At 33.0% G+C, this 12,139-nt stretch overlaps 2 protein-coding genes across 2 annotated transcripts in view; one reads left to right on the top strand and one right to left on the bottom strand.

The window, feature by feature from the left end:
• LOC145314214 (uncharacterized) overlaps positions 1–12,139 on the top strand; it is a 444,769-nt gene that overhangs the window by 299,355 nt on the left and 133,275 nt on the right. The window lies entirely within an intron of this gene.
• The window catches only part of Coq8 (ubiquinone biosynthesis protein COQ8, mitochondrial), a 40,216-nt gene that overhangs the window by 2,740 nt on the left and 25,337 nt on the right, over positions 1–12,139 (bottom strand). Inside the window, exons 11-16 of the mRNA XM_080154959.1 lie at positions 9,771–9,909; positions 8,925–9,019; positions 8,480–8,611; positions 7,883–7,905; positions 3,647–4,013; positions 2,917–2,984 (exon numbers count right to left, since the gene is read on the bottom strand). Of these exons, the coding sequence (XP_080011085.1) occupies positions 2,917–2,984; positions 3,647–4,013; positions 7,883–7,905; positions 8,480–8,611; positions 8,925–9,019; positions 9,771–9,909 (824 nt within the window). The remainder of the gene's footprint in view (positions 1–2,916; positions 2,985–3,646; positions 4,014–7,882; positions 7,906–8,479; positions 8,612–8,924; positions 9,020–9,770; positions 9,910–12,139) is intronic.

Raw genomic sequence — 12,139 nt, 5'->3', positions numbered from 1 at the left:
TATTTTGGAATTTAGAAGAAAGATTTCGAAATAGAATAAGTTTAAAACTTAAAATATAATAATATAGTGAAATTAAAGGACCTGGAGCCTGTCTGGACACACATTTTGAAGCCTTAAATGATTAATTTTACTATATTATCTTATTTTAACCATTTTTTAAATACATACCTTTCCTCTAAATTCAAAAATTACCTGGATATTTACCTGGCCAATGGCCAACAGCAATCACTGGGATCCATCAAAAAGTTTCAATGAATATGATCACTACCAGGTTTAAATAAATATAGAATAGGAAAAAAGTAGGGGGGAAATCAAATAAATAGGAAATATACCTGAAAATAGTCTCTAAAGTTCACCTGGAAGCCTGCAGCACCTGAACCTGGACGCCAATTTTATTTTTTTTCTTCAAATATACATGTAACATCTAAAAAGATGCTAATGTTGTTTTAAAAACTGACCTCTAACTCTTCAAATAAAAAAATTTATTGTTTTACCTGCCCAGAGTGCACCTGGAGGCCTGCAGCACGTGAACCTGGAGGCCAATTTTAATTTTTTCTTCAAATATGTCAATAATAACAAAAAAAATGCATATTCTGTTTTTTAAGTTGACCTCTAACTCTTCAAATAAATTTTTTTTATTTTTTTACCCGTCCTGAGTTGATCTGGAGTTCTGCAGCACCTGAACCTGGTTATAAGTTGACCTCTAACTCTTCAAATAAAAAATTTGATTTTTTACCTGTCCAGAGTGGACCTGGAGGCTAGCAGCACCTGAACCTGGAGGCCGATTTAAATGTTTTCTTCAAATATGTCAATAATATCAAAAAATACCTATGCATATTCTGTTTTATAAGTTGACCTCTAACTCTTCAAATAAAAAACTTGTTTTTTTACCTGTCCAGAGTGGACCTGGAGGCCTGCAGCACCTAAACCTGGAGGCCGATTTTAATTTTTCTTTAAATATGTCAATAATATCAAAAAATATGCATATTCTGTTTAATAAGTTGGCCTCTAACTCTTCAAATAAAAAAAACTTGTTTTTTTACCTGTCCAGAGCGGACCTGGAGGCCTGCAGCACCTGAACCTGGAGGCCGATTTTAATTTTTCTTCTGGTATTTCAATAATATCCTTAAAGATGCATATTCTGTTTTATAAGTTGACCTCTAACTCTTCAAATAAAAAACTTGTTTTTTTACCTGTCCAGAGTGGACCTGGAGGCCTGCAGCACTTGAACCTGGAGGCCGATTTTAATTTTTTCTTCTGATATTTCAATAATATCCATAAAGATGCATATTCTGTTTTATAAGTTGACCTCTAACTCTGCAAATAAAAAAACTTGTTTTTTTACCTGTCCAGAGTGGACCTGGAGGCCTGCAGCAACTGAACCTGGAGGCCGATTTTAATTTTTTCTTCAAATATGTCAATAATATAAAAAAATATGCATATTCTGTTTTATAAGTTGACCTCTAACTCTTCAAATAAAAAACTTGTTTTTTTACCTGTCCAGAGTGGACCTGGAGGCCTGCAGCACTTGAACCTGGAGGCCGATTTTAATTTTTCTTCTGGTATTTCAATAATATCCTTAAAGATGCATATTTTGTTTAATAATTTGATCTCTAACTCTTCAAACAAAAATTTTAATTTTTTTTTACCTGTCCAGAAACCACCTTCCAGCCTGCAGCACCTGAACCTGGAGACCTATCCAAAAAATGATTAAATATACGTGAAGTACTACCCAAAAGTAAACTTTTATCCCAAATAACCTATAGTCTCACATCAATACCTAGCCTAATAATCACGGATTACGCGAAAGTGGCAAAACTTCCCCCGACCTTAATAAATTTCAACAAAAAAAAAAATAATTTTTCTATTCCCGACATGCCAAAACTTTACCAAAACTCTTTGACCGTTAAAAATTTAATTTTTAAGGACATTTAAATAAAATGGTAAATGTTTTTCCTTAATCTTAAAAAATCAATTTCAGTTTATATTTTTGTTTAAAACTGCCTCAAAACCAAAATATAACCTTTAATTAAGTAATAGATATGTTATCAAAAATTTTAATTTTGTTACTTAATTCCACTTTGTTGAACAGTTACATTTCACACTCATGGAAAAGAATACTATATTTTTTCTTATCCCTCATATTTTAAAAGCCCAAAGTAGGTATATAAAAAGTGTGATACTGGAATGCATAGAGAGAGAGGCTGAGTATGTAAACATTGGATACATCAGAATATATAAGTTAGTTTAAGTAAAACATACATAAATGACGACACAGAAATGTAAATAAAAACCTTATCCATAAAAACAGGATGTCTGTCTCTGTGTGTTTATTACGATTTCTTACAGATCACTCGAAGTTTTTTTGGGGGAGGAGAGGATAATTCGACTCTCCCAAGAGAAATCGCCCACACAAAAACATCATCCCACTCTCCAAAATTTGAATTTTCTTTTAAAACTTTTAAAGGTGGTGGGTTAAATTCCAACACCTCATTCTGTAACTTGCCCTATGAGGCCTCTAGAGGCGTAGCTGATAGTATTGACATCATGATAGTAAAAGAACTAAAATGTTACTACAAGTGATAACGTAACTGTCTTTTAAAAATGCTTTTACTCAGTGCAATAAATGAACTTTTTACAATGCATACTTTCGTCTAGACCTAAAACCCGGTTGACCCCAAACTTACACAGAATATTCTTACTACCAGACTCGTTTAAACCTTACTCAACCTAACCTTCCATAAATAAGCATGGAAACCAAAAATTATTATTTTAAACCTAGCGGGAGTTGCTACACCAGAAAATAATCCGGCTTTGTTTCATTATAATCTGGAATATCTTTATAAAAATCTAAGTTACTTTATCATTATTATTCATCATATTTCCGAAGAATGTAAAAATAAATAATTATCTTACCTGTGTAAACTATAAACTTCAGGTGGGGGAGGACACAGCCTGTGCTTCAACATCACTCCAGAGAGCTCCTGCATTATTTATAGGGGTATATAATCATATGAGAGCTGCTTTTCAGAAATATATGGACTAAACCCATTTATGTAAAGGAAGAGGAAGAAAAGAAACAAGGCTAAACAGGGGCGTCTAAGCTTTTTTATTTGGGGGGGGGGGGGTAAAATTTTGAAAATAAAAATTTTGGAAGGCGTAATCTTTATTTTATAGAGGCATTTTTTTATTTGGGGGGGTTAAAAATTGAAAATCCAAAATTTTGGTGGTGCCTACGGCACCCCTAACTTCATTTGGGGGGGTAATCACTCCTTTACCCCACCCCCACCCTTGGACGTCTATGAGGCTAAACACAAAATTAATTGGACTATTCTATCCATATAATAAAAGTTAAGGGATCTGTCTGTCTATTTGTTTGTATGTCTTTCTGTCTGTATCTCGATTACCGCCGAACCTTTATAGTTATCATTTACAGGGTAGCTTCTCATAGGTCATGGGAAGGTGTATAGCTATTTGGGGGAAGGTACCTCGACTTTCCTAATATAAATCACAAAAAAATTTAAAAAAAAGAGGCTAGTCTAGCGGATATTTAACATAGATTAAAAAGATAACATTTTAAGTGTCCCTAGAGTCCTCTAGGGGCGTAGCCAATAGTATTTTTCATCAACAAATATTCATGGGTTACCTGAATATCATGTGTGATAGTCTGCCTGCCAAAGTCGTAAGGTTCATTCTTGTGGAAGGGAACAGCCAGAAGCATAACAGAATCCACATGTGCATCGTTCATCAGCTTTGACTCATAACCAGTTAGAAAGCCAATTTCCTGCGAATATTTGAGCACGTTTACGCGGTCTTTGTGCGCTGCCGCGTCGATGATTTTGAAGTAGGTGTTGACAAATTTAGGTTTGAATTCTCTAGTGGCGCCAAAGTCTAGCAGACCAATTGTGTTCTTTTCTGGATTGTATAAAAAGTTTGCCCAGTTGGGATCTGTTTGCATGGTACGATGGAAAAAAAGTTCTCTAGAAAACATTGCAACAAATGAAAAAAAATATCTTTAATTGTTTATGATATATTCAAGCAGGTAGCTTATATTTTCGTCGTTATATAAAGCTTAAAAACAAGGTGAACATTTTATTTGCAAAAAAAAAACTGAAAAATGAAAAACAGTAGATATATACAATGGATCTAAAGGTATAAGAAAATGGCCGATAAATTGATGTATATTCTCAATGATGATACGCAAAATAACCCCTTCTGTAGATTAAAATTAGTGGTTGAAACATTTGAACACTCAATTTATTGAACCAAACAATCAAATTTCACTAAAGCCTCCAAAGTTATTAATATAAAAATTTGGGGACCAGTGTAAAATACAGCCCAATGTCCACTCCCTCCCAAAGATATACACAGTAACTAGCCCACATACATACATACCAAAGGGTTTTGTTTCCATCAGTTGTCATTTATCACATTATCAATTACAGGGTGTTTTTTTAATAAGACAAAAATATTATTTAATTTAACCCACCTGCCATTGACAGAAGTTAATGATCTATATCTTAATTTCTTCATTGGGTTGGGGAGTTTTGTATAAAAAAACATACTTAGCGATTTTCAACAAATTATGCCTTAAAAACTGGATTTTCCAAAGTACCTATGTTTGGAAGATTTTTGGTTCATGACAAATTTAAAAGGTTTGCAAAAATGCATACATTTTTAAAATTCAAAATTGCTCAACTTTGGAAAAAAAACCGGTTTTTAAGGCATAATTTGTTGAAAATCTCTACGTTTTTTTTTCTTATACAAAACTCCCCAACCCAATGAAGAAATTAGGATATAGATCATTAACTTCTGTCAATGGCAAGTGGGTTAAATTAAGTAATATTTTTGTCTTATTAAAAAAAACACCCTGTATTTTCTCTTAAATGTTTGTATAACAGCAACTAGGTATATTTCTGGTGTTAATTTTCTATGGAAAATTTTAAAAGGCAGAAAAAAAACTTTGTAATTGACTTTTTGTAGTTATAGTTTTATCATCCAACCCCGTTTATCCTACATAAGGAGCATCAATGTAAATAAAAAGTAAAAAGTTCTCTCTTTTCTAACATTAAAATATCAGCGGGATTTAAATTTAAGATTCATAGGCCTAATACCTATTACATGTATTTTATTTCAGAAAGATAAGCTTAGAATTAATTTTAAGAAGGCTTAATTCATCTTTAAATATTCTGCCATGTAAAACTAAAATTCATTTAAAAGTCTTTATTAATAAATTTAAGAACTAGTGTTTTGTTCATAGCTTCATGGATGATTGTAGATGGTACCCTTTTTATCATTCATGGTATAGCGTGAAACCTGCCCTTTACGAAATTATAGCTCACAAAATCAATATATTATTGCTCTATAATATAAGTTGTAAGCAAAATAGTTTTCCTACAATTAAAGACCCCGTTGTGGAAATAAGCTGGCTTTTAAAATCAATCACGTTTTGGACATCTTTGAATGTACACTTTCTTGAATATTAGTTACACAATCATAAAAGTTATAAAAGCTAATAAGTTATCTCATTACATTTTGAGAATGTAATAATATACCTTTGTATTATATCTTTACTGAAGATTCTCTATGTGTCTGGAATTTATATTCAGTTCGTCGACAAGAGCTATGTCACTGTTGGGAGGCCAGATAAAAAAAGTTTATTTTAGTGTTAGGCAAAAATGTCTTTGCAATTGTATCAGTAAGTAGGTCTAATAACACCCTTTGATAGTTTTAAAATCCAACTAAATCTAATTTTGGAGAAAATTAGATTTGAAAATTTTCAGTTCAGTTTTCATCCCCTAGGAGTTACCGGACAATCATGACAAGAAAAACAAAGATTATTAATCTAAAATTTTGAACAAGTTTGCTTTTATAAAGTTCTTCATAAAACCACTCCTGAAGGGAGTTAATCAATGGCCATTTTTATCAGTTGCTTTGCTAGGGTCACGGAAATTCAGCCTTAAAATAAATCATATGTATATAGAGTGGTTTTAAGAAAGACTTCGTAAAAGTAAAGTTGTAAAGAATTGAAAATATGTATAATTATATTTGTTTTTCTTATCATGGATGAGTGTAAGTTGGATTTTAAAATTAGCAAAGGTCGATATTAGACCTACTTACTGATACAATTGCAAAGTCATTTTTGCCTAACACTAAAATAAACTTTTTTCATCTGGCCTCCCAACAGTGATGAGTTATCAAGTTAGTAAAGCAGGGAACTATTAAAACTAAGTGTCCAACTAAATAAAGAAAATGGTTTTTAACTAAAAATTGAATAAACATCATAAAAAATAAATTGAAAACAAGCGGGAGGGGGGGGGGGGGTAGTTTTTCGTTTGTATAATTAAAAATTTAGATCAGGTTAGTTAGGGAAAGCAACTTATATTTTACAATTCTAGAACAAATTGTCAATTATAATCTAATGCCATGCACATAACTGATCTAGTTTACTTACATATTACAATGTAAATCTTAAATACCCGGAAATCCTTTACAACATGCAATGTGAATGTGAATGAATCCTTTACTTTCTACAAAACTTATACCCTTTGACCTTAGAAGTTAATTCTTATTGTTTAGAGTAAAGTTAAACAATTCTTTAGAATTACACTTAACTTTTACGTTCTTCATGCATGTATTTAATGGCATAAGAAAAGAAAGAAAATAGAAAAAGAGGGGCAAAATTTTATATCTAATTGTATAACATTTATCCTTTAGTATGTAGGCTAAGAAAACAAACAACAAAAATGATTGTATTGACTTAAAATTACAATATATACAGAGTGAGTCAGAAAAAACTGAGTTTTTCGATTTTCAGAAACTACCAGAAGGAATACAGAAAAAATAATTATATGTCCTTGTTCTCTGTACAAAAGCACATCAAACTTGTAAAAGGTGTTTTTCATTATCTCTAAAAATGCGGCCTCTATGATAGGTGTATGGTGTCAAAAAATGCCTTTTGTGAAAAATGTTGATCAAGAAAAATTAAAATAACTCATCTATTTTGTATGAAAAAATCTTAAAATTTCAATATTTATTTAGGGAAAGGTCTAAGAAAAGTACTTTAATGAGTTTTAAAGGTGAAATGATTTTTGGCTCCTCAAAAAAGCATTTTTAGAAAACTGAAATTTGTCATTTTTTCATATTTCTTGATTGTGATGCATGTGGTTTAAAAGAATCTTCTATAATAACATAGCTTATAGTAAAAAGAAAAAAAAAACTTTTTATTTGACAAAAAAATCTCTTAAGATAAAAAAGTTATCCAGGTTTGAATTTTTAAAATAAAAATGCCTTTTAGAAACCCTACCCTATTTAAATGAAGTTATTACGATGGATTATAACACACAAGTATAATTTGTCAAAAAGGGGCGGAGATTTTGGAGATTAAATCTAGTCTTGCACCAAATATAAAGGAAATTCAGGAGGAGGGGGGAGGAATTTAGGTAACAAGATGAAATATTTCCGGTCATGAGCTGGTTTTCCGGTCATGGGGTATTAAATCTTAACAATAGATTACAACAAAAAGTTGATTTATAATGTGATAATTTAATTTAAATAAATTGTATTTTTAAGATGTTAATAATCAAATATGTTTGTTTATCTTTTTAGAATGGTAGACATTTTTTATTATAAATAATCTATATTTTTATAGAGAACAAGAACCTATTATTGTTTTTTCCATATTCCTACTGGTAGTATCAGAAAATCAGAAAACTCAGTTTTTTCTGACTCACCCTGTACAGCTTTCGATAGAATCTTTTTTAAAGCCAAATTAATAAAACGCGAATTTATTAAAAATCTTTTGTCCAAAATTGAATAAAATCAGATAGGTGCCGATAAATTGCAATAATTTTGAGGTCTAAAATCAGAAATAGAAACTTGCCTTTGGAAACCTAAAAACTGATTCTGAAAAGTTATGCTGGTTCTAAGATGTTCATAAATGTTCTAGACATTTAGATAGCGAGATCAATATCCCCCGCCTCCATCTTAAACTCTAAAAACTTATCGTCTCTTTTGTGAGAAAAGTCCTTTTTAAAGTCATTTCTACTTATTAGGGATGGCAATCCGTCAAATTTTTCGACCGGATCCGGATTCTTAAAAGAATCCGTCCAAAAAATGGCAGATTCCGGATTCTTATTTTTGGCGGATTCCGGATTCTAGCAATATTTTAAAAGGCTTTTTTTAAAAAAATAATTTTTTAAGTGCTACATATGTCCTAAAAATTAATGTTCTTGGTGTTCTCTATAATTCACTTTCGAAAATCGAACCAGATTTTAAAATATATTATAATGATGGTAATCTTTGCCTTCAAAAAGGGGGAGTTGAAAGAAAAAACTCAAGACGCTAATTTTAGCCTATCAATTCAGAATCCGAATCCGCTATTAAAAAACGGATTCCGGATTCGGCTACGGATTGCCAATCCTACTACTTATAATATTTTTTTTCCAAGATAATTTTACCTAGTATTTCATTTGTTCCTAAAGACGAGTTTAAGAATAGCTTCAGCAATATAATCTCTGGTGCTTTGTGGAAGATCAACACATTGATCAATAGTAAGTCCAGTAATATACTCGGTTGTTAATACCTGTCCAGAACACAGCTCACTGTATACCTTAATATTTAAAAATATTAAATTTACAACTCTAGAAAATTAATAAAATAATAAAAGGAATTAACATTTCAAATAGTGCTATACACTATTTCTACTTACATTAATACATATTTGTAATATTTGTACAATGTAAATCTCAAAACCAAATTTTACACAATTTAAAGTTGAATTTTTAATGTTGAATTACTGAATAAAGGCCCCTGGTTCATTCAAGGATAAAAAATAGCAAGTTTACTTTTAATATCTAAAAGATTCTAGGTATATAACATCTGAATTATTTTTTTTGATTTTTATAAAAAAAATAAAATAATACCTTTGGTACATAATACTCCGGGTAGTTGGATAATAAATGTTTCATATTAATTCCACAGCCAGCCTCTCTCACATAGTCACATTCTTGTGCTAGTTCTATAATAAACAAGAATAATATTATCTCATATTAATTCCACAGCCAGCCTCTCTCACATAGTCACATTCTTGTGCTAGTTCTATAATAAACAAGAATAATATTATCTCATATTAATTCCACAGCCAGCCTCTCTCACATAGTCACATTCTTGTGCTAGTTCTATAATAAACAAGAATAATATTATCTCATATAATATTAATTCCACAGCCAGCCTCTCTCACATAGTCACATTCTTGTGCTAGTTCTATAATAAACAAGAATAATATTATCTCATATAATATTAATTCCACAGCCAGCCTCTCTCATATAGTCACTTTCTTGTGCTAGTTCTATAATTAACAAGAATAACATTATCCATCAGATAAAAAATCATATACCTAATACTTCCAATATATGAAAAGTGTAGACAATGTAGAGAAAATTCTTACAGATCTTTGTGCCACTTTCAACTTTATCAAGGACAATAATATCTATAATAGCAGGAGTAAAGAAAACAATACTTTATATAATTAAAAGCGGTTACACCTCTGGCCTTTAAGGTCTTTGTACTCTATGAGGCTGTAAAAATAGCTCAGAACTTTCCCATGACTTAAACTGAAAACTGAATTTCCTAAACCACCACAGAAGATATTTGAAGCTTACCTAAAAAAGAGAACTTAATCGGTTCAGTGGTTAGCGAGATCCTTCGCTACAGACAAAAACTTACTACTTTATATAAGATAGGTTATTTATGGAAAAATTAGTACTCACCCAGCTTCATGTGCTTAGCAATATTGTCAATGAAGAGCCCCTGTGGAAGAAAAGCAAGAACTGACAGGAGAGCCATCAGGTTTCTGATGTCACTGTCAATTGACTTTGCCACGCCGGGATACTGAACTTTTACTGCTACCTGTAAAAGAAAACAATTGTAAAATATCTTTTTCATGGGCTTTATCCAAAATAAAATTTCTCATTATTTTAGTCTTTTCCATGCAAATTTGCTTAATAAACTTTTATTTCAATCTATGTAAAAGGGGGATGTGGAAAATAACCATTTGGGCAGGGGGGGGGGGTTTACTCGAGAACCCTTAGAGCTAGAGGGAGCTAATTTTGGATATAAGCTTCTATGGGGCCAAAGTTACTTTTAAAATTATCGTCGACCCCCCACCCCCCCCCCAAAATTTTTTTTTTTTTTGGGGGGGGGGCGGGTGGATTATACTATAGGATGTTTCTCATAAATGACTTGAAATAAATGGAGCAAACCTTGGGATACAAGTTTTGTAGGCCTATATTTGTTTTTAGAATTATCGTTGACCACCCACCCACCCCAAAACCCCTAATTTGGGGGGGGGGGGGGGGGTGAATTATACTATAGGGTGTTTCTCATAAACGACTTGAGATAAATAGAGCAAACCTTAGGATACAAGTTTTGTAGGCCTATATTTGATTTTAGAATTTTTGTTGACCACCCACCCACCCCAAAACCCCTAATTTGGGGGGGGGGGAAGGTGAATTATACTATAGGGTGTTTCTCATAAACGACTTGAGATAAATGGAGCAAACCTTAGGATACAAGTTTTGTAGGCCTATATTTGATTTTATAATTATCGTTGACCACCCACTCACCCCCAAACCCCTAATTTTTTTTTGGGGGGGGGGGCAGGTGGATTATACTATAGGGTGTTTCTCATAAACGACTTGCAGCAATTTTATTTTGGGTGCTACTCCCTTGGTTTTAGAGATAATTGGATGAAATCTTTTGGGCTGGGTCACTAATTACCCCAACTATTGGTATCTTTAAAAAAACGGCTGCGAGACCGCCGCTCCCGCCGCCCGCCGCCATTTACCGCCGCCACCAAAAAATTTTTTTTTATTGCATTTCTCGCTGAATTAGGCAATTTGGAATCATTTGAGACCATGTTATTTTTTTTCAAAAATTTTTTGCCTTACAAGCAACCCTGCGGGGGATTTAGTCATTTTTTTAAAATTCTCGAAAAAAATAACATGGTCTCAAATGATTCCAAATAACCTAATTCGGCGAGAAATGCAATAAAAAAAATTTTTTTTTGTGGCGGCTGTAAACGGCTGCGGGCGGCGGGAGCGGCGGTCCCGCCGCCGTTTTTTTAAAAAGATACCAATAGTTGGGGTAATTAGTGACCCAGCCCAAAAGATTTCATCCAATTATCTCTAAAACTAAGGGAGTAGCACCCAAAATAAAAGTCGAAACAAAATTGTAAGTAAAGGGGGGGGGGGGAAATGTGGTGACTCGTCACACGACATACCAGCAATTTTATTTTGGGTGCTACGACCTTAGTTTTAGAGATAATTGGATGAAATCTTTTGGGCTGGGTCACTAATTACCCCAACTACTGGTATCTTTAAAAAAAACGGCTGCGTGACCGCCGCTCCCGCCGCCCGCCGCCATTTACCGCCGCCACCAAAAAAAATTTTTTTATTGCATTTCTCGCCGAATTAGGCAATTTGGAATCATTTGAGACCAAGTTATTTTTTTCAAAAATTTTTCGCCTTACAAGCAACCCTGTGGGGGATTTAGTAATTTTTTTCAAATTCTCGAAAAAAATAACATGGTCTCAAATGATTCCAAATTGCCTAATTCAGCGAGAAATGCAATAACATTTTTTTTTTTGTGGCGGCTGTAAACAGCGGCGGGCGGCGGGAGCGGCGGTCCCGCTGCCGTTTTTTTTAAAAGATACCAATAGTTGGGGTAATTAGTGACCCAGCCCAAAAGATTTCATCCAATTATCTCTAAAACTAAGGGAGTAGCACCCAAAATAAAAGTCGAAACAAAATTGTAAGTAAAGGGGGGGGGGGAAATGTGGTGACTTGTCACACGACATACCAGCAATTTTATTTTGGGTGCTACGACCTTAGTTTTAGAGATAATTGGATGAAATCTTTTGGGCTGGGTCACTAATTACCCCAACTACTGGTATCTTTAAAAAAAACGGCTGCGAGACCGCCGCTCCCGCCGCCCGCCGCCATTTACCGCCGCCACCAAAAAAAAATTTTTTATTGCATTTCTCGCTGAATTAGGCAATTTGGAATCATTTGAGACCATGTTATTTTTTTCAAAAATTTTTTTGTTTTACAAGCAACCCTGCGGGGGATTTAGTCATTTT

This window comes from Acartia tonsa, chromosome 3, assembly GCF_053477335.1.
Source record: "Acartia tonsa isolate MP-2025a chromosome 3, ASM5347733v1, whole genome shotgun sequence".
NCBI lineage: Eukaryota > Metazoa > Arthropoda > Copepoda > Calanoida > Acartiidae > Acartia > Acartia tonsa.
The sequence above is the reverse complement of the archived record's forward strand: the minus strand, read 5'-3'. Positions and strand labels throughout refer to the sequence as shown.